Below are 27,847 nucleotides of genomic sequence, written 5' to 3' on the forward strand. Positions count from 1 at the left end.
AATATATAGAGAGAACAAATATAAAACAAATACTTGAAATTTCCTTTTATAAATAATATTAAAAAACAATAATATTAATATTCAAATAATTGATTTGATAAATTACAAATAAAATATTACATTCACTCAATCTTTAATTATCAATAACTTAATAAACATTTATTTATCTATTATCTTTTGAAATTGGCAAATATTTAATTATGTCTGGATGATATTGATATGATAATAATATCGATAACTAAAAAATTCATTTAAACAAAATATTCCAAATTATTATGTATTAACTTTTAAAATTCAATGTACCGTTTAAAAAACTTTCATTTAATTCTAAATGCAACTCTTATACCTAATAATATTTTTTTTCCCTTTGTTTACTCGGTAAATGAAAAATTACTAACGTTTGTGGCACACAAAATTAGAGAATGAAACGAGCGAATGTGATTAATGATAGCGTAAATTAGTAAAAGCCACTAGTTCACCGTTTCTCTTTTTGAGTTTCTGCAACGACTCCCCAAGGAGAAGAAAAGACAACCGAAAACGAACTCGAAAAATGTGGATTCCTTCTTCATAAGAAAGAAATTCACCGCATACTCGATAATCCAAGCTCGTCGGTTGCTTTCATGCCAGATTAAATAAAAACCGTGAAAAACGCAGTCTGCAAGCAAAATGGAAACATGACCACATTTTACATTCCAGTCATTCATGAGATGTATTGCAAAAAACTTCGACTTAATTCGATGCAACAGATTATTAAACGATGTTCTTTCAATCAGAAAGTCAAAAATAGATATTACTGTTTGTTACAATATTAATATATGTATATAAATTAATATAAATCTTTAAGTTTGAGATAAATGATATAGAAAGTGATATATATTATATATTTTATATAATACATATTTTATATATGTATTATATATAATATATAAATATATTTTAAATATATTTTAAATATATTTTATATATTTTATATATTTTATATAATTTTTATAATATTTGTGTTAATTATAGCTAATTATAAATTGTTTTAAATTTTATTTAATATTATTTCTTTGGCTGATTTTGGAATGCATTATTTATATTGATATCATTATAAAAAAAGATATATCATCAAGAAAAATATATCATTTTATAATTTATAATTTTGAAAAAAATAAGCAAATATTAAAATTTGAAAATTATAATTATAATTTTATATATCAATCGAAATATATACCTATTAGTTGAGAATGCATTAATATAAAAAAATTTGCTAAATTTTTATTAATAAACTATTAAATAACAAGTCTATTTATTATCTCATTAAAGATATGAAATTAAAATTTCAATACTTGTCACAATTGATTTATGATTTTCAATTTTTTTTAAATATCTCAGATTGAAAAGAACTAAAAATATTCAAATTTATTTCAATGTGAATAATAAATTTTATTATTTAATAAAATTTTGGACTCAGAATCGATTTAAAAAAAGTACTTAAATAACAAAATGAAGATATATCACATATAAAAGAAATTTATATCTCTTAAATAGAGACTATTGAAAAATAAAAGCCTATAATTCATAAAATTGATAAATTATACCTTTATTCCAATTTTAATTTTCCTTAAATACTTTACTCATTTTCGAGATATGCAAACAGATATATATTATAGATTAGAAAGCTTAGAATTCTCATAATCGAAATTGCATTGCACATTATTCAAATCCATTCATCGAACATGATTCCATAGCACAGTTAGCTAAGCAATCCATGTTACTCTCGAGAAAACTATATCCTATTTTATACATATACCCTATTCTCCGCGGAAAAATATTCATAAATCGGTTTCGACTGGCAAGCACAACAGGCCGATAAAACTTCAACCAGGACCGTTAACTGGAAAAAGAGGGCGTAGCTGGCGGTAAGTAAAGAATTCCCTAGGGCACTCGAAATCACCACGTTAATTCTAAGGTGTCTGAAAGTGGCTGAGCCAGGCTTGCGGTACGCGTATTCTGTACAGGTAACGATGTTTCAATGTGTGAATGCGTGTAAAGAAGATCGGTGAACCTCGGCCCCTATTGGTGGATGATGTCGGTAAGCGTACGAGAGAGGTTGGAAATGGCGAGACGAAGGACCCTCCTTGTCTGAGCACTGATGGTGCTTGTGTCAGCGTTGCATCCCATCTCCCTGTCTCACACTTCGCAAATAACCACTGCGATTCATTGTTTAAGCTGAGACAATAAAACGAACAGCGTCGGTCCACGTATCCCGATGTTTAATATTAGCTCCACTCTCCTGTTTCTCGCTCTTATTGTCTCGTCATTCCTCACGATCCAGGTATCAGACGATGAAGTAATTTTAATATCGATGAATTTTCATTAAAACAAAATATTATTTTTTTAAAAATATTTACGTTAAATCTTGAATATTTAATATCGAAACAAATATAATTATTCAAAGTGTATTGATATAAGATTTGAAAAGTTGATTCTAAAGATTAAAACAAATGTAAAAATATCAATTAAAACTATTTATTAAGTTATAGGGAGTTTAAGTTGGCATTAAGATGAAACGGAGAAAGTGAGTGATGATGTGACATAAAGTTATCTTGTTTTATCTTGCTTCATTTAATGTGAACTTAAACTATTTATAGCTTTACAAATAAGTCTTAATGGACATCTTTATATATCAACTTTTGTATTTGTTTTAACCTCTAGAATTAGCCTTCCAAACAGGTCCCATGAATATTACAGTTTATAGTATAATATCATTTAGAATTTTATGTTCTTATAATTGTTATCGTTAACTAATTGTTCAAATAAATAAAAGTAATGATTTATCGACATTTTATTTTTTATAACTTAATGTAATTATAGAAATTAATCATTTTTTTAAATTTTTAACGAATAATCATATTTAAATAGTGTATTATTTATTGGAAAAAAAATAATAAATCTTAAGTGTTTTAAATTCTTCTATGTTAATATGTAAATAGTTTTATTCTAGTTTTTAATGTTTAAGTTTAATTATTAATAATTTTATGTACAAAACTAATTGTCAAGATTGAGACAAAAAATTTACTGTAAATTTCCTTTGTTATTGTGTCATGAAATTATCTTATTTGAAGTTAGTGATAATTTATGATATATATATATATATATATATATATATATATATATATATATATTTTTTTAAGCTGCAAACAAATTACAAAAATAAATTTGAATAGAAATGATGTTCATTTTTCATAAATTCTGAATTATTTTCATAATTTTTATTTTTCTAATTTTAAATTATTATGAAATTAAATTAATATTATTAATATTAAAATTTTCATCAAAAACATTTATTTATTTTTTCCATATCTTTTAGCTTTATAAAATTCAAACAGAATCTATGCATAATAAACATAGCTTTAAATAAACATTACATTTAACATTCTAATATTTCAATAATTAAGGATGAAACACATCATAGAACAGTAAAGCAAAACGGAATATCCAAAAGGTCTAAATTTGGTTCACAAGCAATGGGAAATAGAATTGGGCGTGGTATCGAAGCTGACGAGAACGACGGTTCCAATATTGGATGAGATCCAATAACGTTTCAATCATCGAATATATCCTTGAAGAAGCAGACACATCTGGTTGGCTTTAACAATCGAAGCTCATAGAATCATTACACTTCGGCGCAATGTAAACGATATCTTTAGACTCACGTTTATATTAGTTAATGAGATCTTTAAACGTTAAAAATCAGTTGAAAAGTATATTATAAGAATTAATTAAAATATTGAAACTCTGTGTAATTTAATTTATCGATTTAATAAACATTAAAAGGTAATTAAAATATATTATTTAATTTATTATGACTTATTACTCATGATAAACTTTTTTAAAATTTTTAATTTTTATTTATAATTCAATAAATTATAGTAGGATTTAAAAATTCTAATATTAAAACCAATAAAAGTTATAATATAGTATAATAAAATGCAAAATCTTTTTCTCGAAATTTTGAAATGCATTTTATTTTACTTATTAATAAAATTTGATAAAACCTTGTTTATAAATTTTAAAACTATTAAAATAATTTTGAAACAAAAATTTAAAAAAAAAATGGCTTAAGAGAATATAGTTAAAAGAAATTTAGTTTCAAAATTACCAATTTAATCGATAGTCATATACTTTTCTCAAAATAGATTTATTTCGAAATAAACTGAGCTCATTTCGTTTACAAACATTGTAGAAGACCACGAAAAAGGATTTGTCTACCAACTGACAACTTTTGTGAATCCACGGAACTCCATTTCGACCGCGACTAACTTTCCAATCACTGTTTACCTTGATAGGTGGCCTCTATGTTCCTCTTCCACTCAACGAACTTACCGCGTCAGCTAACTTCCAAAAATCACGGAAGCGAAAAGTTTCTCTCAATTTTACAGTTGACGAGGGACAATCAAGGGGCAACTTTTAGCCATGATTGATCAAAGGAATAAAATGTAGAGAATATTTTCATAAATATATGCATTATGATGATATTTGTATATTTATTTCAAATATAATTTGAAAACTTGTTTTTTAATCTAATCATTAAAATTGATTTAATATTGTTAACAAAAAAATAACGTATTAAATTTCTAAATATTATTATGTTGATAACTTTTTAACGTTCTTTAAAATTAATATTAAAAAAAAAATTAAAATACAATAAGAATTATTTTGAAAGATATTATTGAAAAGTTTTTGCATTTTTGTTTTACTAATTAAATTGAAATTTATTAATTTCTAAATTCTATAACAAATGTTCTAAATATTTTTTTAATATTGTAGATAATATCTTATAAATACGAAATAAAGATTATTCTTCGTAAAAACCAACATGACATGACATTTTTAGCAGACACATTTGCTTTAGGAAGTGCAATAACTATGCGTAAATGTACAAATTACGCACGTGCTCACTATCATAGGCATCTTCCATAGAAAACGACGCGTGAGATATTCACGCGACAGACTTGCTGCCCCACCGGTAAAACTGACCGTACTTGAAAGTGTAATGAATAATAAGCGGACTTAGCTACAAGCTGTCGAGAGATTTTATCGAGGCTACTGTCAACATCCAACTAATATCGCGTACAACGTGGCGGGTTAATTGGAACTGCCTGGAGCTCTAAGCAGTATTTTCAGAGGTTTAAATCACGTTCGCATGACACCAATACATTCAGGTATTATAACCCTTTGCTGTATCATAACCCTTTGCAAATGAATCTGTCATATTTTGCATTATAATCAATAATCTAAAAGAAATCATATAGGACACTATTTATAAAAATTGGATATCATTGCTATATAAAATTATTCTTATTTTCAAATTTTTTAATTCATTAGCTTTTGTTTTTTAGTATATCTTCTATTGAATACAACAATTATGAAAAATTATGTTTATTAGTAAGTTATTTATAATAAAATTAATTTTCTTTGTATTGTATCGATCAATTCTATTTAAAAAAAATAATAACATATATGTAAACATATATAGGTATAATATAATAACATATTATATATATAATATAAATTTTCATTCCTTATATTTTAACTATTTTTATTAATTCATTATAATAGATAAACAAACATATAATGTAATCATTTAAATTTGTATAATCATATAAATCATTTAAATCTTATCAATTAATGTATTATATTTTTTATATTTATATATAAACTATTAGAAATATTATATTTTAAATACAACTTCAACATATTATTATATACATTAAACTTCACATTTTTAACGGTATATTATGTATTTAAGTAATAAAAGTATACAAATAATATCAGATATCAACAAACGAATTTCCATTCTGTAAATATGTTCTAATTCCATTAATGCAAAGTAAATACGTTTTGAAATATGAGAACTAAATTTACTTAATCTTTCAATAGTATGATGAAGTTTAGCATCTTCATTGCATAATCTTTCTATAAAAAATAAATAATTTTCAATTACAAAATAATTATTTTACTTTTATATAATACCTGTAATAGTATATATCAAAAATATTATTTTACCAGATACATTAGTGTCAAAATCATATGGAATAGGTAAATATTTATCCAATATTAATTCAATAAAATCAGTTGTACTGTCAATAGTTTTTAAAATATTAATTCCTGTTTCAGTTGACATAACTTTATCTGCTTGTTGCCAACTATATATTCTTAAATAATGAACTTTACAATAAGTATGCAACTTCATAACTTTAACTTTATGTTTAGTTTCATGTTTTAAATCTGTAAATGTTTTAACAGCTGGTCTAAGATGTACAGATACCAGAGATTTAGTTTGATTTATTATCTAAAATAATAAATATTTTAAAGAAATAATAACATTATAAAGAATTAAATTTTATAATCTAAATTATAAATATAAACATAAAAATTTATATAACCTGTTCTGGTTCTTCTTTTATTATAGGTAATTTTACTTCTATATAATCAAGTCCTTGACACAATGTTTTATCTATTGTATTAATAGGTTTCTCTATTAATTTCGCAATAGGTAATGATTTTTCAATCATAGTATTAAAAACATTTTCCACAGTGTTAAATGCCCAATGTACAAATATATTTGTTTCTTTCAAACGTCCATATACTTCTGTAGATTTATCCCACAAATAATTGACACTTGGTATTTTGCGAGCACGATTAATAACTTGTATTTTATATATATCATTTGATGATTCAATTTCCATATTAGTGAATATTTTTTACCACTTTTAATATAAATTAAAAATCTCTAAAATTTTATATGAATTTATATATATTTATATATATCATATAATTATAATAATAACTAAAAATTATTTACTATAATATAACATAAATAAAGCAATATGATTATTTCAAATATAAGAATTTTAAAATAATAATTTGATAAAATTAATAGTAAATTAATAGTTAAAATTAATAGTTTTTGTATCTCGTTTATAATTCGTTAATATAATTCTTTTAATCTTTTATTTTTTGTACATAATGTTATATTTTTATAAATAATAACGTTAAAGAAAAATAACAAAATTCAAATATATACAATCAAAACAATAATCCTTTATTATATATTATTATATTATATTTTCATGGAATATATAATATAATATGAAATCATTTATAAGCAGATAACAAGATAATTATAACATAATTATTATGTTAAAAATTATTATATTTATAAATTATTTGGTGTACTTACCAAATTTTTCATGAAATTTTCATATTCTCATTTATTTTTCTTTTTTTTTTTTTTTTTTTTTTAATAATACATGATCTTTTTCGCTTTCTAAATCATTTCACTAAAGTACATGTTTGTTCAATAATTACCTACCTAATACTATAACTTATTTGTTTTTCTTTTATAAAAACACTCATAACTGTGTATAATATATCACATTTTACCATATGATATTGTCATTCACTAAATAATCGTATGAGGGCACCACTTATATCTTTAACATTTGTGTATAGGTCATCAAGTCATATCAAGTCAATGACCTTTATATCTTTACATATATGAAAGATTTCAAAATTCTTGAAATTATCAATTAATTTATCTAAAGAACTTATATTAAAATTTGAAATATGAAGAATAACATGCAATGTTTCATGGAGAAATCTCTAATAATTATATATTAAAATCAAAATATGGAGTACTATCAAATGATATTTGTAGTATTATTAGAGAAATATTTATTCATAATATGAAAAAATTATATTTATAAATTTTTAAAATTTTAAAGATTCAAATGAAACCTGTAGTTGAATTTTATTTAATATTTTTCTTCATTTGGAAGATAATTAAAAAATTATATAAAATATGACTGCCTAATAAAAAACAAATTGAATAAATGGCACAATTCAAAAATCTAAATTTAATGTTTTTTAAATTTTATAATTTTTAAAAATTCAAAAAAAGCATAAAACTTGATTTTAAAAGAGATTTTAAAAAATAATTCGAAATTAATTTTGTTTAAATATTTCTTATTATATAATATTTTTTTAAATAATTAAAATTAAAATTAGATTTATTAGATAATATTAAAATTAGAAAATTAAATACCTACCTTAATTTATCTCAAATATTTAAAAATATTTAGTATATAGTATATAGACATATAAATTGAAGTTATAAATTGAAGCAATAAATAGCAATACTTAATTCATAATTGTAAATAAACATTTTGTAGAAATATTAGAAATTAGATAATAAATATTTTTTATTTAATATTTTATAATTTTCGAAAAGGAAATTTTAACAAAAATTATTGAGAAAAAAAAATTAAAAGAAAAGAAGTAAAGTAAAAAAAAAATAATTATATTAATAATATGAACAATATGAATAAAATATTTTAATATTTTATATTTTTTTATATAATATTTATATAAATTACAGATTACAAAATCGTTACATAAAATATATGTTTTCTTTTATTCTAACAGTTCTTTTTAAAGTTATATATGTATAGAGAAAGATTTACATATATTAAGACTTACATTAATTTTTTACTTTTTCAAATTCCTTATTACAAAAGTATAATTATTTTTAATCAAGTATTTTTCTTTGATTTTATATATTTTTTTAAAAAATTTTTTTACACACATATTAAAACACTAGAATTTTTACAATTTGATGTACTACGAATCTTATTATAATATTATAAATATGAATATAAAATATCACACTGTATTTTATAAATTGTTCTTATTTTTACAATATATCTTATTAAAAAAAAATATTTTACTATAAAAGTAAGCGAAACAAAAACAATGAATATTCGGTACTTCATGTATTTAAATAGCAATATATAAATAATAATTTTAGATATTTATAAAAATTCATTCGTTAATAAAAATTATAATTTTTATATTTTCTATTAAATCTTTATGAAACAATCTGATTGTTCTATAAATTATTATACTATATTGTTTAATATAATTCAATAGCTAATGTTTTTTTGCATTTTAAAATTATCAAAATAATATTATTTTCAATTTAAAAATTTTTTTAAATTTATCGATAATAAAAGAATCAAAATTTAACTAAAAATATAAAAAATTTACATTGACATTGATAAATAATACCTTCAATATATAATTGATATTGTATATATTAAATTAAATATCCAAATATTAATTCTCACTCTTCATGCTGATCGTGAACTGACAAAATAATGAAATTTATTCTACAATTATTTATTCGAGAGGTGCATTATTGTAAAATTACTAGTAAGATTCGTATTTACTTTTTTTCTGTATTTTCTTCAGTCGCATTTTTATTATTGATTTGTTTATCGTTCAAACTTAAAAAGTGTGTTAGGTGAAGAATAGATATAACGCTCGACATATACGATGCAACATCCTCTTTTTTCACTGTTTTTAATTGTGCTACGACCGAATGGTATACTCGATTAGCGGTTTTCGTGGACAATTGTCCAATGGTTTGTACAGCATGCAAAATTTTGTTCTCATCGGCAGATACTGGAGCTATAATACGAATTTTACAAATTAGAAATATATCTAATATTTTCTTAACAAGATATCTTGTTGGATATTTATAAATATATACCTGGCATGTTTTCTTCCCCTTCTATTGGTGGGAAATAACGATCCAATAAACCGTTAATGAGAGCGCTACTATTATCAACACTTTGTACCGCCATATTACCATATTGTGTATTTAACAATTCATTAGCCTTTGCCATACTAATTTCTTTAAGAGTTGATGCTTGTTGCGTAGCTGATTCTTTTGCAGCGTGTAATTTGTCAATTGTTGGTTGCAAGGAACTACTCATTACTGCTTTGGCTGCATCATAAATCTAGAAAAATTTAACCAATTATTCAGTTTTTCAAATAACCAATTTTTTGAAAACAATACTATTCGATAAAATATCATTTGATAAATTAAAAAATTGATCGTAAAATATATAAAGAAAAATATAATATAATTGATTGTAAAATATCTTGTTAATTGATTAATTCGTTTAATTAACAACATATTATTTTTCATCTAATAACAATATTATTGTACACACAAAAAATAATTAAATTTATTATTATCTTCGGTTCACAAAAATTCGATTTTTAATTATAACAAAAATAAAATTAAAATTTTAAAAAATGAATTTGCATCTTCTTATTGTATTTGTACTTTATTGTAAATTTTCTTTTACTTAAAAAAAAAGAAATTTTAAAAGATTAACATAATAACAATAGCAGAATTGAAATTGGAAATTTAAATCTCAAATATGGAATCTAAATTTTTATAAAATATAATTCAAAATATATTATTATTATTATTTAATAATAAGATTAATATAAAATTTATTTTCTAACTATCTTTCTATATACAAGTCAGCATAGTCAGACTTAATTAAAATTGATAATTCTAACATTGTAACTTCTTATATTTCTTAACATATATATTATTATTATTATTTACCTTTTGAGGTGGTTGTGTCATGATTGGTACTTTTTGCTCGACCATGTTTAACCCTTCGCATAATTTTTGATCTACAGCAGTGATTTGTTCCTCGAACTTTTTAGCTAAAGGTGCAGTAAGAGGAGCAGCTGTGGCAGTTGCATATTGTAATCCAGCTTCGGCTTGAGTTAATGCCCAATTGATTAAATGATGCGAATCTTTGAGATAAGAATATGTCGATCCCGTTTTTTCTATAGCTGAATGAATAACAGGAATGCTTTTTACGCGATTAATCACTTCGAGATGGGGTGTACTATCAGATGATGAAGTACTTTTATTATCTGCCATTTTTTCTGAAAAATTAAATAAAATGTTAATAATCATCTAATATATTTATTATATTTATTATAAGATAAAAAAGCAATATAAATATAAGATAAAGAATTAAAGTCATAATTCCATGATTTTGCAATTTTAAAATTTGTACTTTAATCCTAATGCTATATAATATATATTACTATTATAGGTATCAATAAATCATGAAATTATTTTCAATGTATTAGTAATACTAACGTCACAGTTAACGAATAAAATAATCTTCATTAATCATTTTAAGTATGATCTCATTTTAAATCATTATTCATAATTAAAATAAGATTTAGATGAATTTTAGCGATATAGAGAATAAAAAAGTATTACATATTTAAAAGAAAAGTGACCGATTATTGTTTGTTTACCTTTTTTTTTACGTATTCTTACATAGTTAAGTACGTAATGATGAGTAAATTTTTTTTTTTGCAAACGATAATAACACCAAAATAATATAATAATAAAAATAAAGCTAATATATATTTAAAATTAAGTCAAAATGAACAATAATATTTGCAAAATTTGTGAATTATTGTGTTACTCAATTGAAAGATGTAGATTGTGCTACGTGAAATAATTTAATATACTATACTCAACTTTTCAGAAGATTATAAGTATAATTCATAATTCTTTCACTGTAAAACAAAAAATATATTAAAATTGCTTACAGCGTTAAATATTCATTATGTACAGGACTGATGACACATAAATTGTATTTTTAATTTTTCGGTGATACATAACTTTATTTTTAGTTTCTTATACATGTATTGATACACTTCAAATTTCATTAAAATTATTGAATTAAATTTTTCACGTTATTAAAAATTAATAAAAATGATAAATCTAAAAATTAATTTTGATGTTTCATATTTCTTGAAGTAAAACGCGTAAAAAATATGACTATAGTCCTTTATCGTATTCAAATTATCGATCTTTACCATGAACTATTTAATCTTATGTAAATCTTTCATACGATAGACTATGAAATAATATTCGGCAATAAATATGAAACGATAATATCAATCACTACAATATGGACAAGTAACTCGACAAATAATCAATGATAGTAATACATAAAAATGTATAATATCTATATATTAGTAATATCATAATAAAATATCATAATAAATTATAAGAATTATATTAAAATATAAAATTAATAAATGTATAATATAATATAACGATTTCAATTGCAGTTGTTTTTATTAATTTCTTAAAATAAAAGGATATTAATTTTAAAAATAAGAGGATATTAAATATTAATTTATATATATTTATAAATTATAATCTTTATTAGATTTTTGCAAAGATATAAGAGATAAAGATATATTTTTATAAAAATATATTTATTAAAAAACAGAATGAATATATAGGAGAATCGAATTTTATATATAAAAAATTATATATAAAAAATTTAAATAAAACGATAATAATTATGCTCATAATATTAAAACATATTTGTTCTAATTTATTACTTAAAAACATTATAATCTAAAAATAATTACATTCTAATGTCAATGAGTTTCATTAAGAATTATTACAAAGTATAAAGTATACTATAAAATTAAATATAATTAATTAAAAGAATAAAATATAATTAATAATTAATTATAAAATATAATAAAAACTGTATATATTAAATAAATGATTACAAGGTATGATATTACTTACAAATATTAATTTATAATGTTTGTAATGTTTGATGCAACAGTTAGCAAAATATAGTAATAAAAGCAAAATATATACTATATTCAACGATACATACGACAAATCCCGTAACACTGACGATGACGATACGACTACTCTAGGTAAAAAGCTACTGGTAGAAAATGATCACAAGTGGGGGCAGACATTCTTCAGGACCGTAGAAAGAACGTTACTTTTGTCACGTTTCTTATGTGTTGCACGAAAAATAATATTATTATAATTTAAATATTATTATATATCCAAAAGATAATATAGATAATTTATAATCTCAAAAACAAAATTTAAATATTCGATTATTTTCATTAAATTCTTCTAAATAATTATAACATCAAATTTATATTTATTTTATTGCTATAAATATTTTATTATCAATAAATAACAAATATATATTACAATTCTTATTCTTATTATATTGTTTTGTTCTATACTATATACCTAATAATCTATAGCATTTTAAATTATATATTTTATTAAAAAACCAATTTATGCATATATAAATTTTATTAATATTATGAATTATAACATGAGAAAATACAAAATAGATATATAATATAATTTGTGAATAAAATAAATTGTTATTTTTAATATAATAATAAATTAAAAAATCTTTAAATGCATGTATTCAATCAATGTATAATAATAAAATGTTATTAAAACATTATTCATTAATTTCATAAATATTGATGAATAAGATAACATAAGATACATATTTTTATAATTATATTAATACACACGTCAGTGTTTAAATGGAATAAGATCGAAGGGAACTTCAATGCGTGTCTACTTCCATGAATACATTCGTGCTTCTGCGCAGCTATACACATGTATACATACTTATATATGTATACATATGTGTCATTACTATGACGTGGCGGTCACGTCGTTGCTTCCTCGTACAGTTGCAACAGTAATTGTGAAGAATACATCGAAGAATACGTTCTCATTGATTCTATAATCATTTCAACGAAACATGATTGGTACAATTTTAAATTTAGGTATTTAAATATGTTACATATTTTATTTTATAAATATATCAAAACGTAAATTATTTTTTATTTTAAATTAAAATTAGAACTATTTTAATTATCAATTTATTTGAATTGAAAATTATTCAAATATTTAGATTTATTTTCAATAAATCTAAATATTATTTTTTATAAATCTTTTATTATAATATAATTAATAAATATTTATTATAGCATTAATTATTTTTTAAGTATTATATATGAATTTTAAAAAATTAAAATTTTAAAAAAAATCCAAAAATTTAAAAATTAAAATTAAAAAGAAATTTTAATTATTATTAATATTAATATAATATAAAATTTATTATTAATTATTATTGATAATTTAAATAATGAAATCTAATTTAAAACTATCGTATATTATAATTAACTTTAACAAACTTAAACAATCAAAAATTATATGCAACTTTCTGAATATGTATCTTAATATCTTATATTATTTATAAGCAATTTCGTATTATTTATTGTAATTCAAAAGTTCAAAAATATAATTTTAAAATAAATAATCTTATATATATATATATATATATATATATATGCGTGCGTGTGTGTGTACGTGTGTGTACACCATGTACATTTAATCTTATCGATTTATTATTTAAATTTATCGTTTTACAGATAAGAAAATAAAATATTTATTTTATAATATTGATTTTTTATTACATATATAATTTTTATAATATTATATCCATCAAAAAAATTATAGCAATGTAAATAAAAATGCAATTTTCGATAAAAAAAATTATATTTTTATTATCATAATTAATAAATAATTATTATAAAAATTGATAATAAAATATTACATTTAAGTTTTGTGCAAAAAAGTTTTATTACTTTTTTATTTAAAAATAATAATCATTTTAAAATATTTACTTTATTTTTATTAAGTATTAAAAATAATCACAAATGAAATATATTTAAAAAACGCGTGAAATATAAATAAATATTTTTGATAGATTAGTATAATTTCTAAATAATGATGTGATAATAGATTATCTATTTTTGAGCAAACAACAAAATATATTATCTCTAATAATAGAGAAAATGATCTTCAATCGTATGTTTAAATTATACAATTATAAATACCTACAGTGTCTTAGACTTTATTTGTGAAAAATCTTATTTTTCACGGCTATAAGTACAAATGTATTTTACTAAAAGTATAAATGTAATTTTTTAAAAATAGTATATAATACTACTACTAATTATATATATATAAAAAATGAATTTTAAAAAAGTATGATTTTTTTATTACAAAATGTATGCAAAAAATAAATAGAAAATTAATGGAATCGGTGGAAATTTTTCTTTTTTCATCAATAATATCAATTAAGTTTCTTTGTAATTGCATTCGATGTAGAAGCTTTCGAATTGACTTCATTTGTATGTACTTCGTTCGTATGTGCATCATTTATAGCATGACGATTCGTTAATTGCAAAAACTGTACTATATTTCTGATATAAGATTTTAAATTATCTGTTTTAATAGTTCTCAGATGAAGAATTATATTCGAATATACGCGACGAGCAGCTTTATTAGATAAACGTCCAACAATTTGTAAGGTATGAAGAAGTTTGTCTTCTTCATTTATATTCACCACTAAAATAAAACCAAAATATTACAATTAATATTGATAATATAATTATTATCAATATATTATTATTGATATAGATTTATATCATTAATAAAACTTTGTATGAAGAAATACAAACATATAAATAAATACAATAAATTTAAAAATTTAATTTGAAATTTCAATCTCTCTTTTTATTTTTAATTTATATTAAATAGAAAAAATTATATTATTGCAATATTATGACTATATATTATCGATTAAAATATACAAATTATAAATAATATTTTTTTTTAAGTAACTTACCTATTGATTGTTCATCTTTTGTAGCAGGAAAAAATTTATCAATCAATTTGTCAACAATATCAGCTGTGCTGTCCAAACCTCTAACAGCTGCACTGCCATATTGTGTTTCTAAAATTTGATTCGCTTTGTTCCAACTTATATCTCTCAAACTTAAAGCTTGGGAAATTATTAAATTGTTAACGAGAGAAATACTTGAAACAGCTGGTTGAACGGTTTGACGTGCTAGCGAATAAGCATTTTCTAAAATCTAATGAATAAAATGATTATACGATTAGAAATATTCACACAATTATTTCATATTTTTATTTATAATATTTTTCATTCATAAAAATTGATATATTCTGTTTTTAAAATTTTCCAACTTCAAACAAATGATTTATATCTTATATTATAAGTGTATTTATTGAATATTGAATATTTCATTCATAATAATATTAAAATTATTTAATAATATAAAATAAATAAAGATGTAGTATGAAAATAAAAATCAAAAGAGTTACATCCGATATGATAAGAATATGATAAAAATCTATCGCGTATTTTACGATCAAAAAATTTTCGTTATTTTACGATAAGATATCAATTTAAATGCTTCTTTGCATTCCGATTAAATATTTTTACTTCGTTTATCGGAAAAGGGATTTATTTCTAACCTGCTCGGGTTTCTCTTTAACCAATGGTACTTTTTCTTCGATTTTGTCGAGACCAAGACACAGCGTGTGGTCAAAGAAGTGTATAGGGTTCTCGAGTTTCTTAGCTATGGGAGCAGCAATGGGTACCGCTTGCTTCGTTGCATTGCTTAAAGAAGTTTCTGCAGTGGTTAGTGCCCAATGAACCAACTGGTTGCAATCTTTTACGCGCAAATATGTCGCTGCAGATTTTGATATTGCACTTTCAATTACTGGAATTTCCATTACACGATGAAACACTTCGATATGAGGCAGTTGTGCAATTTCGGCAGCCATTCTTCTACAATTTTATAAAAAACTCTGTAATACATGTATATGTTTATATAGATACAAATATACATTTCTCTTATTAAAATAAGAAAATAATTAAAATAAGTTATAAAAAAGTTAATTTTATACAATATAAAAGAAAGCATAGAATATTTCTTTTTTTTATCAAAATAAAAAAAGTAAAATAAATTAACGAATAGAATTTTTTTTTTTCATTTAGAATTTGTCTTGTCAACAAATTCATTATTTATTTATATTTATTTATCTATATTTCAAATTTAATAATATATTTTTTATTTATAATTTATTGTTAAAGATTTTTATTATATATAATATATTACATTATATTTATATTTTTATCATTTGCAGAAGTATTGATAAATTAAAATAATATAAATGAAGTAAACTATAAATGAAAATACAACTAATAATGCATTACGATAACGTAAGGTTCAACGGACGAGTGCATATACGTGCACATATACATGTTATATATAAAACTATATATATATCACTTTCTCTACTTTCGCTAGAATTCGTAATTACGTTTCGAAACATTTCTAATTGAAAGTTAATATATACTTTACAATACTTTAAAATAATTTAACTTTAAAATATATTTTTTAATATAAATATATATAAATAATTTATATTAACATAAATGATATTAATATAAATATTATGTATTTTGTATTATATTTATAATTATGATAATTATTATTAAAATAAATTAAATACAAAGATATTGATATTATTATTTAAATCAAATTATTTGCAATAAAATTAAATAATAAAATTATTTATTTTGTATTTATTTTTAAACATTTATATATATATATAAAACATATATTTATAAAACAATTTATTATTTATTTTATAAATATTTCGATAATTAAACATAAAATGAAAGTTGTATATAATATGTAATATATAAAAAATGAAATTAAATTGGTGAAATTAAAAAATATTTAAAACATTTACAATTTTTTAAAATTATTATATCTTAAAATTTTTATAATATCCAATAAAATAATTATACATTTTTTGAACATAAAAAACTTGAATCTTTTTAAAATTGTTTTAACATATATATAGTACAATATAATAGTGATATAACAGAAATTCTTGAAATAGATATTTTGAAAATACAATTTTTAAAACTAAAAAATATCTCAAAAAACTGAAAACTTATATATTTTAAAGTTGTTGATAAATTTCAAATTTTTTAAAATGTATAATAATAATATAAATATAACAGAGATAAAATTTCTGGAATTAAAAAAAATCTAGATAATTTGAAACTTTTCTCAAAATTTTTATACATTTCAAAATTTTTTAAATATAGAATATAATATTATTATAATACTTACTTCTTTATCGCTAATCCCTTGTTTCTCTGAAGACTACGTATAGAGAAAACGTCGCGTTCACAGCGTAAATAGAAATGTGCTTGCTTCTAGTCTGTCTCAACTCTTATAACTGACTTACCGCCTGCGCGCTAAGGTTCATTCATATGAGCCAATGAAAATCCATGACATCTACAAGCGGTGATGAAATAAATGCTACGAGGCTTCAAAGTCCGCTAATTGTAAGATGACAATGCTTTCATGTTATTCCCTTTACTAGACCGAGAAAACATTAAAATCATAGGGACTTTATACCTGAGTTCTTTCATAACACAAAATTTTCTTGAATAATGAATACCTCATAAAAACTAATCCTGGAAATACAATAATATCAATATTTATTTAAATGACAGACAAATTTTATAATTCTAATATGACTATGACCTTTTTCTATATTTTATTATATCGTAGATAATAAAAGATAATAAAACCTATATATAATTGTTTTTATTTAGTGTACCTTGATTTGAAAATTCAACATAAATTTATTGTTTATAATATGTGTATATAATAATTAATATTTTTAATTTTCAAAAATTTAGATTTTTTGGAAGAATAATATTGTGTTATGTATATGGAATTTTTTATTTAAACAAAAGATTTAGCGAAATAAAATTGAAGAAATAAAAGGAAAACTTAAGGATTAAGAATTAAAAAAGATTTCACGATATTTATTTTCATTTTATTTAAAAAGAAAGTTTATCAAAAAATGAATATCAATAGCAGAATTACAATAGCATTATATATAATATTCTTTATTGTAAAAGAAGAACAAAAAGTTAATTAGATTAATTACATGATTAATTTATTGTTAAAATTAAAAACATATAATGAATAAAGAAAGCAAACATGTGTTAAACATTATTTCTAAAAGTTTCTACATTACTACTTACATATTTTGAGTACTTTTATTTTTTTTTTTTTGTTTTTAATAAAAGAAAAAGAAAAAATATAAATATATTATACCCAAATACATAAAATAAAACTAATATGTACCTCTTTTTATTTTTATTCTATTTCTATTCTATTTTAATTAATGTCAATGCATCTATGCTATTATATTTCTATTTTGAAATCAATAGAATTCAAATCAATGAATTAATTTATAGATATAAAAATTTATTCCTATTTAATTGAAATACTGTTGAAATATAAATTATTGGCATTATTTTTGATATTTTAAATTTAATAGATTTAAGAAATAAGAATCCAAGCCATATCTGAAGAATAAATAATATTCTTACAAAAATAAGTATATAGAAACAATCAAACAAAGATTTTACTATTTTATAATTTCATACACATTTTTCTCAAGTCAAAAATATTAAATGAATTAATTTTGTTTATTAGTCTTATCAATTAAAACATTGAAATGTATTTATTACAAAATCTAATTCGTCTAGCTTTGATAACGGGAATGATAATTAAGTTCAAAGTAATATAGTATTTCAAATTATCTAAATTTGCTTATTTAGTCCATACAATTCTTTATTACTTTTTTACCATAACAACATTTTCTTGGATAATTTTAAAAATAAAATTTATTACAATATGTCTCTACATCTTTTTTTTTTTCTAATGTGATGAACATTTTTTAATTTTTTTTAAAAAATAAAACATTTAATATCAGATAAAATTAATAATTGAAAAAATTGTTTAAAATACATACAGGCATAAATGCATTAAAAAAAAAATGCAAAAAAAAAAGAGTAAATCCTTTTTAAATTAATATAATGAATATAATATACTATGAAATTATTATAACGTTTATTTTTAAAGTTTCTTATCTCTATAATCATTATAATATTTTGTAGTAAACATGAAGATAATTAAGTATATCTAAGAATTAAAAATTCTAAGAATGACACGGATATAATGTGTCTTTTAGATAAAAGAAGTATATTAATTGCTTATCTGAGCATAGGAGTATAAAGATTCGCAACTAATAATATTATTATGTACCTCGGTGGAATCGACATTATTTATATGAGAAAATTTCAATCTGGAATATTCCCAATATTTATCAACTTTGAAAACAAAAGAATTATTATGGATGAAACTCACGCGGAATAACTTTTAAACATAACTTCGTTATTCGATACCATTTACTGGCGGATTGGAAGACATCGACCTGTGGTTATTGTGGTTTTGCTGATGAGTCTGGACGTGTGTTACTTTTGAAACGCTTGGACGACCAGCTAGAAAAGCTGCAAACTGCTCCTATAACAACGATGCCATCATGCAATAAAAATATATATTATATATAAATGTAAATATAAATTGATATTTTGTAGTGTTCAGATCAGACATATTTTTTACATGCTTCTAAAGTATATAATAATACATTCATAAATTTGTTTAGATATGATCAAGTATTGAAATCAAACAATTTCAAACGCATAATTTAATAATCGAAACTATGTACAAATTAAATAAAAAGAAAAATTATAAAAAAATAATTTTACGTACCAATAACTGATTCGTAATTGAATTGAGCCTTTGTATGGCTAAACGTACAGCTGAAATATGTTTTTTCGTTACATCCTTTTGATTGATGATTGGTATCATCTAAAGAAAATGAGACAAAAATAATTGTATAAATAAACATTGAAATTTAAATCGACAAGTATTTAAAGAAGGGATTCAAATTCAATGATATTCACGTTTAATGTAGCATTTGCAACTGCATGCAATTGATTTGAAACTCTAATGAGAAGTCTGCCAAGATTGCGAGGAGTTTTGGCTGCTAACGCTGCTGTTCCATTCACCAGATGTACAATACGACGTGCAGATTCACGCGTTAGAAGAACCAATAATTGCTCTACAGTGGTCGGCCGAGCTTGATTCTCCGGTTCGGGCAAACTTAAAGTTCCCCACAGCTCTTTGGCTTTTTGGAACGCTAATATTGGATCCGTTGCTAACTGTAACGCATTAATTTGAACATAAGAAATCTAACGAGTTTGATTATTGTGATTAACTATTCAATAATATGTGTCATCCATCAAATATTACCATATTTGTAGCAAAGATAGTAAAAATGCAAATTGTTGTGAATTTTCGTATAATATTCGAATTTAAAAAGAAAATTGCAAATGAATTTGGAAAAAGTTAGAGATATCTTTTGGAAAAGAGAAATTATAAGAGAAATTGAAAAGCTTAATTAATCGTTGGAAAAAATATGTAGAATCGTTCGAAATTATGTTAATTGAACATATTAATTCTTTCGAAAGAAAATATCAAAGGACATTTCATACGCATCTATTTAATATCGTGAGTCATTATTTTTGTTATTTTTTAAATTGATTGACTTTATACTCACGGATTATTCACTCTCACTTTCACTAATTATATTAGTCAAAAGAAATATTACTTACCAATTCTATAACGTACAAAAGTATATGAATGCATTCCGTTCCTTGTTCCTTAAGTGCTCGAGCTTCAGCTAGCGTGCGACGTGTTAGTCGTTTCTGTAATTTCCTAGATAGTCTGGCACCGTGATTGATAGTTCGTTTGGTCTTACTTACCGATTCCGGAGAAGCAACTTCTGAAAAATAATTTTTATTGGCAATAAAATTTTATCGCATCGTATGGCATTTATATCAAGAAATTTGTATCCAGAATTATTCCACCGTCAATTTGTTGATAATTTAAAATTAATTCAATATGATATTTTTTAATTAATTTAATATGTTATTTGAATCGTTATTTTTCATAAATCAATCATGTTTTCCATCGTTCAGAAAAATTTGAAAATCTTAAATAAAAAGTGATATATTAATAGTGTAATAACAATTTATTTTTTATTCTAATTTTACTTCAGAAAACTTAAAATATTGTATAAATTTATTCAGAGATTTTTACTAATAAATAATTTTAGTTTAGCGATTTATGATAATTTTAAAAACATTTTAATTACTGTCTTCTTCATTTAATCACTACTTTAGTTACTATTATTATAATAGCTTAGGCTTAAATCCCAAGTAACACGACGTATTAAAGATATCTATTTTAAACTTGAAGGGGATCTTAAGTCTAAAGGTGTCTGGTACGTGACATTTTGATGTTTTGTTATGATTTTCGACTCAAAGATAATTAGTTTTATTTACTATTTATCATAAATAAATATAAAATGTATAAAAAAATATTTCTACCTAAAAATAATTTATTACTAATTTAATCCGAATTATTTTTTTTTTTTGTCAATTATTAATATCAAATATTCCAAATGAAACTAATTTTTACCTATAAATAAATATTCTCCTTTAGATTAAATTTTAAACGAAATTAAAATTAAAATATTTTCTAAATCAATAATATTTAGCTATAAAAATTTATGGTTTAACAATATTTTATAAAAATTGACTATTTATATACAATTCATGTACTTTATGATTCTAGTTAGAACGACGAATTTGACTTTCATATATCCAAACATTCATCGTAAAAATTAATCTCTCCTCGAATAATTGTTTCCGTTTAAATAATTTGAGATTGCATTCATATTAAAAATTATATATCATTAAATTGAACTTTCTGATACTTGTTAAAAATTATTTTTAAATTAATATTAATAATTCAAAATGATTCATTTACCATCTATACCGTCGGTAACATCAGCAGGCAAATAATGATCAACATATTTGTCCGCAACAGTTAAAGCACCATCTAATGTGTCTACTGCAACATCCGCAGCTTGGCTTCCTATTATCTTCACGCTTCCGGCACGCATCAGAACAGGCCTGACGATTTTATTGTTCACGTATTCTCGTGCATTGCAATACATCTTAATAATAACACGAATAATTAATTAATTAACTAACAATTAATTAAAATAAATAATTAATATCATTTTCATATAAAATTATTTTTACTATTATATATTCAATATAATATATTATATAAAATTATTTTTACTTACAAGATGTGGCGGAAGATGGACTGCTGGCACTCTTTGCTCAACGATATCTATACCTTTACAGAGCAATTGATCGATCGTTGTAATAGGTCCATTTAATGCATGAATCGCGGGTTTTGCTGACGCTGTTGCGATCGCAAATGACTGTTCAGCAGTATACAAACTCCAACCCATCAATGAATTCGAACGCTAAAATTGAAAATATTATCTCATATTTGTTGTTAATATATTTATGCGAATTTTAAATTAATTTGAATTTGAATGAATAATATTAATAGGAGTCTAAATAAATCTAAGAAATCGAATTGATTACGTTATATTTGATTAAATTAGTTAGTTTCAAAAATACAATATATGTTTGTCCTTCGGAGTATACATAACACGTATACAATTGAAAGTTTAATAAACAGAAGATATTTAACTGGTTCAAATCTATATAGAAATCTTTTCAAAGTTTCATTTGAAAATAATATTTTACCAATACTTCTTTGTTACTTATTTGCATTGCTCTTTGGAATGATTGGAACGTATATTTATTTTATTCTTGCAAATATGACGTACTTTCACAACTGGTGAAACTAGCAAGTGAAAGATGAGAGAAAGTGGCGAAATGTACAAAACTATTGGATTGTTAAAATGCTTTGTTAAACTTTGCTTACCTTTATTCTATCGTACACATTGCCAGCTATATGTATACCGTTTTCTATGATGGGAAGACTGGAGATTCTAACAACTGATTCGAATTGCGGCAAATCAGAATGTCGTCTTTTCACATTCGTTCGTGCCATTTGTGAAAATTTTTGCTGTAATAATTAAAATCAAAATCGTTAATTGTGTATTTTATTTATACGTTTATCTACTGAAGGTTAAATATTTGTTCGTAAATATTTTTGATTCATTTAATCGATAGCTGCGATTTAAATTTGAAAACATTTCGTTATATTTTTAAATGTACATTTTAATATTTTGAGGTAATCTCTATGTATATGTGAATAAGAGATAAGCATTGTGTTTTCAACAAAGAAAAAAAAGAAGAAAAATATATTATGTATTAAATTTATCTAACGAACAGAGGTATTTATCATTTATATTTCTTTTACAAGTGCATAAATACTTAAGAATTACATAAAAAAAATTTAACGTTTTATTTTCTACCATATACCTTGAACTAATATAAAATTTGTAAATTGATGACAATATAAGATTTCATTTTTTCATAAAAATTATATTCTAATATTTAATTATTTGTCAATTTTCTTCCATTAGATCATTTTGTTATTATTATTTTCTTCGCGTTATATTATTATCCGATCTAAGAAAAATGACTTTATTATTTATTACGAATGTTTGATAACTCTCGATGAAATAAGTTTTTAATAATAACATAAAATGATTTTGTATAATACGACTATATAAATAATGATTTTATGAATATAATTAATGATATGTGATAAAGGTTAATAATTAAAGTCAAGTGTGATTGACTAATATATAAATAAATTATAAAATAGAATGTTACAAAAAAAAATACTTCTATAACTCAAAAATGTTTAATTGCATATGATATAAACATGATATAAACACATAGTAATCGAGTGAAACTAATTGTAGAAATTGATAAGAAAGGTCATATTATAATATACCTCGTGGTTAATATCAAGGTTGTATTCCTGTCGACAATTTCATTACTATAAATTTCTCCATAAATTTCGATACTTTTGTCTTCAATATATACAAAAAATTTTAAACGATATAAGAAATTTTAAAATAAAGACGAATAATATCCGTTATTTCCCCTTTTAACATTGTAATTTGCTAATTTAGTACAGTTAGACAGAATAACGTTTGTTGGGTTTGTTTCAAGTTTAGCGTGATTATATATGATAGGTCCGTATTAAGCACAGGTCGATACCCTATTCTTATCTCTCTTATCAAAACCACAATGCAGACTTTGTCAACAAATTGTAATCCAAATAATACCTTATATTCACATGCGATATTTTTCGCATGCATTAAGAAAGTATCACGAGAAAAGTATATTAAATTGGACACGAAGAGAAAGAAAAATTTTTTTCGAATCGATAATCTGCAAATATTTGTAATGATGAAACAATTTTCAATGGATATTTCAATGAAAATCTACGAGAATCGAATTTAATCGATGATTAATCGTGTTGGATAGTTGATTCTTACCTCAAGGTGCGGACAGCCGACTGGACCGATGGCGAAGTGTGGATTGATCGTGATGAAATTATATAATGGAGCTCAGCAGGATGTAAAGACAAATGACAGAGAGGTAGTCGATGTTTCGCCAAAGAACACGACATCGACTGTAACGTCGAAGCCTGCAAAATGGTATCTCATCGGTTTGACCTATGACATGTCGATTATACAGCTGTGGCATTATGATGCCTTAAACGAATAAAATCTTTTCTCGTTTTCCTCACGCTTGTAATCCAATGATATCCGGTGATGAAGGTTTTTTTAAACATCACATAGAAATTAAAATTGGCCCCCGTTGAATTTGATCACCCACGTTTACCATCGTTTGTATTCGAAGCCACAGACTTTGTGTTCAAACGATAGACTTAAGGTTACGTTTACTGTAGCATGTACACGCGAAGAACAGAGCAATATATATAGGTAATCGTTGCTATAAATACGAGGCAGATGTATTATTCATAGAAAGGTTTTATTAATAGATATTAGATCAAAAGAAGAATTTGGAAAAATCTAATTTTTACATTAATTTTTAATTATATATGCGTACTTTATATATTGTACTACTGAATATATATATTCCATTAAATTAAGAAGATTTATAATTTTAAATTTTAATAATTATAATTGTATCATAGAATATTATGACATGATTATACATGTATTTGTATTAATTTTGAACAATGGTAATATTATTAAAGATTTGATAAAGTATTAAAAAATGCTGTTTTTAAACAATTAGTTGAAAAATTAGAATCATTATTTTTGTTTAATTAGAAAAATTTTCAAAAAAAGAAATTTATATTTAATTATTTATTGTTAAATAATGAAAATATGTAAGTATAAAATAAATTTAATTGTTATGTAACAATAATATAAAATATTACGTTAATAATAATAAATTTAAGAAATTAATAAATATGATTATTTCCAAATTTTTCTAATACTTTAAATACAGGATTCAGAATATATTTTATATTTTTTCTTTTGAAAATTTCATATTTGAACATATAATTTAATATTGAGATATAGACAGTAAAAAAGGAAATACTTACAACATCATAGTAGAGGGAGAGACATAAAAATTACTTGTAGTAATAGCTACAGAAAAATAGTGGAAAAGGAGACGGAAAAGTTGAAATTATCGCAGGCAGACGTTCTTAATTGCTATACAAAGTCCATCTCATCAAACGCCCATATGCATGTATGGGATGGTATGGTAATCAGTTGGATGCGTGTGAAATATAAAATATGTTTCATTTTTTTTCTTATTTCTCACGTACTTTAAAAGGAGGTACTTTTATGCATATATTGTATAATATAGGGTGAAACATATACAAAATATGAAAACTCTTCGTACTTAAATTAAAAATGTTGCAAGTATTGATTTTTCTTAATTAAATAGAATGGCGAATTAATTATTTTTAATAATTTAATATGAAATAGACAAATAAAAACTTCAATCTTATTTTTTTTATAAACAATACACTAATTATTTAAATATTGTTAATGATGTAGTTGAACTTAATAATATTTATTTAAAATATTTCCTTCATTTTATTCTTTATTCCTTCATTCTAGCTAAGAAATTGCAATAAATTATGAAGAAAATAAAAATTTTTAAATGAATTATTTCTCATGAGACATCGAAAAATTGAGACATCAAGATTGACATGTCCTTCAGAATTATTTTATTAAAATGCTTGAAATTGTGTCATTCTCTTACAAATATTAATAAGAAATGCCCTTTGTATCTGTGGTAATTGAGGAATATTTGCAATCATAATGAAATATCAATTACAACGATTTTAATTGAACATTCTTCATTATTTAGACATTTATAGGTTTTTAATCTAAAATGAAAAATTATTATTTATCGACACTTCAGAAAGGAATTATTTAATGTCAAAAATACTTAGAAGAAAATATTGTAAGTAATAAGTAAGTATTGTAAGTAATTATTTTACTTAGTAACAATTCTTCAAATAAAAAAAAGATTAACAAATGATCATGTTAAAAAATAAAACTATTTTTAAAGGACTCTTCTTTTAAAATTTATTATACTCAAAATGATGATAATATTTAAAAAAATAAAAGAATAAGTTTATATATGAAATTCCTCGAAAATTACAAAGAATATATTTAAATTGTACAAGTAATTTTTTTTTATTTTATTATTTCAAAAAATTTTTCATTAAATTTGTTATTTAAATTTACATTTCATTAAAAATTATTTATCAGAAAAATAATTAAATTTTATTTATTCAAGAAATATTATGTTTATAAATTCAAAAAATATAATTTCGACTTTTCATAAATCTTCATGCTATAATTATTTTATTACAATCAAAACTAGTTTATCAAAACTAGTTTAGAAACTAGACAAAACAAGTTTTGTCGATTAAACTAATTATGATAATATTAACTAATAGTTCACAGAGAAGAAAATAAATATATTTTTTTTTCTAAAAATAAGCACAATTTAGATAATAAATATTAGTGAATAAATACAAATTATAAAATTTTATGTAAATTTTTTTTTTATTTTTTGTTTATAAAATCATGAAAAATAATTTTAATTTTAAATCACTATTAAACATCCTCTGTTCACTATTCAAAAATTTATGAATATTATTCAAAACTTCCTGTATTTTAAATATTATAATTATAAATTAAATATATAAAAAACATATAATAAATTCTGATTATTTAATATATAAATTTTGAAATATTTAAATAAATAAAATAATGAAACAATTAATTTATATTTAATAATTATTGTTTCAATACAATTTTTAATACTTTCTATTTTTAAATATATTCTATATTTTATATATGTTTTATCTTTTAATTAAGATATATCTATTTTGAGATATTAAGATATATCCTCTATATCTTTTAATTAGAAGATAA

General features: G+C 22.0%; 2 protein-coding genes across 3 annotated transcripts; both read right to left on the reverse strand.

Moving 5' to 3' along the window:
- Positions 1-5,744: 5,744 nt before the first annotated feature.
- On the reverse strand, positions 5,745-7,458 carry LOC100578428 (lipid storage droplets surface-binding protein 2). Of its 2 annotated transcripts, XM_026442713.1 has the most exons (4): positions 7,232-7,458; positions 6,435-6,781; positions 6,055-6,340; positions 5,745-5,964 (listed from the first exon to the last, which is right to left on the reverse strand). In XM_026442713.1, exons 2-4 carry the CDS (start codon positions 6,735-6,737, stop codon positions 5,774-5,776), a joined length of 780 nt encoding a protein of 259 aa, XP_026298498.1. In that variant the 5' UTR covers positions 6,738-6,781; positions 7,232-7,458; the 3' UTR covers positions 5,745-5,773. The 2 variants fall into 2 exon arrangements, with proteins under 2 accessions (XP_026298498.1, XP_016769683.2); XM_016914194.2 differs by lacking the exon at positions 7,232-7,458 and having other exon boundaries at positions 6,435-6,795.
- Positions 7,459-9,125: 1,667 nt separating this feature from the next.
- LOC409465 lies at positions 9,126-25,141 on the reverse strand. The gene is made up of 14 exons (XM_026442948.1): positions 24,908-25,141; positions 23,374-23,517; positions 22,718-22,903; positions 22,393-22,582; positions 21,174-21,343; positions 20,463-20,720; positions 20,269-20,367; positions 19,895-20,019; positions 17,764-17,796; positions 16,068-16,403; positions 15,435-15,628; positions 10,475-10,806; positions 9,602-9,851; positions 9,126-9,519 (listed from the first exon to the last, which is right to left on the reverse strand). The coding sequence occupies exons 2-14, from the start codon at positions 23,500-23,502 to the stop codon at positions 9,275-9,277; spliced, it is 2,547 nt and encodes an 848-aa protein (XP_026298733.1). The 5' UTR covers positions 23,503-23,517; positions 24,908-25,141; the 3' UTR covers positions 9,126-9,274.
- Positions 25,142-27,847: the final 2,706 nt, after the last annotated feature.

The sequence above is a fragment of the Apis mellifera genome, linkage group LG9, assembly GCF_003254395.2.
Source record: "Apis mellifera strain DH4 linkage group LG9, Amel_HAv3.1, whole genome shotgun sequence".
Taxonomy (NCBI): domain Eukaryota; kingdom Metazoa; phylum Arthropoda; class Insecta; order Hymenoptera; family Apidae; genus Apis; species Apis mellifera.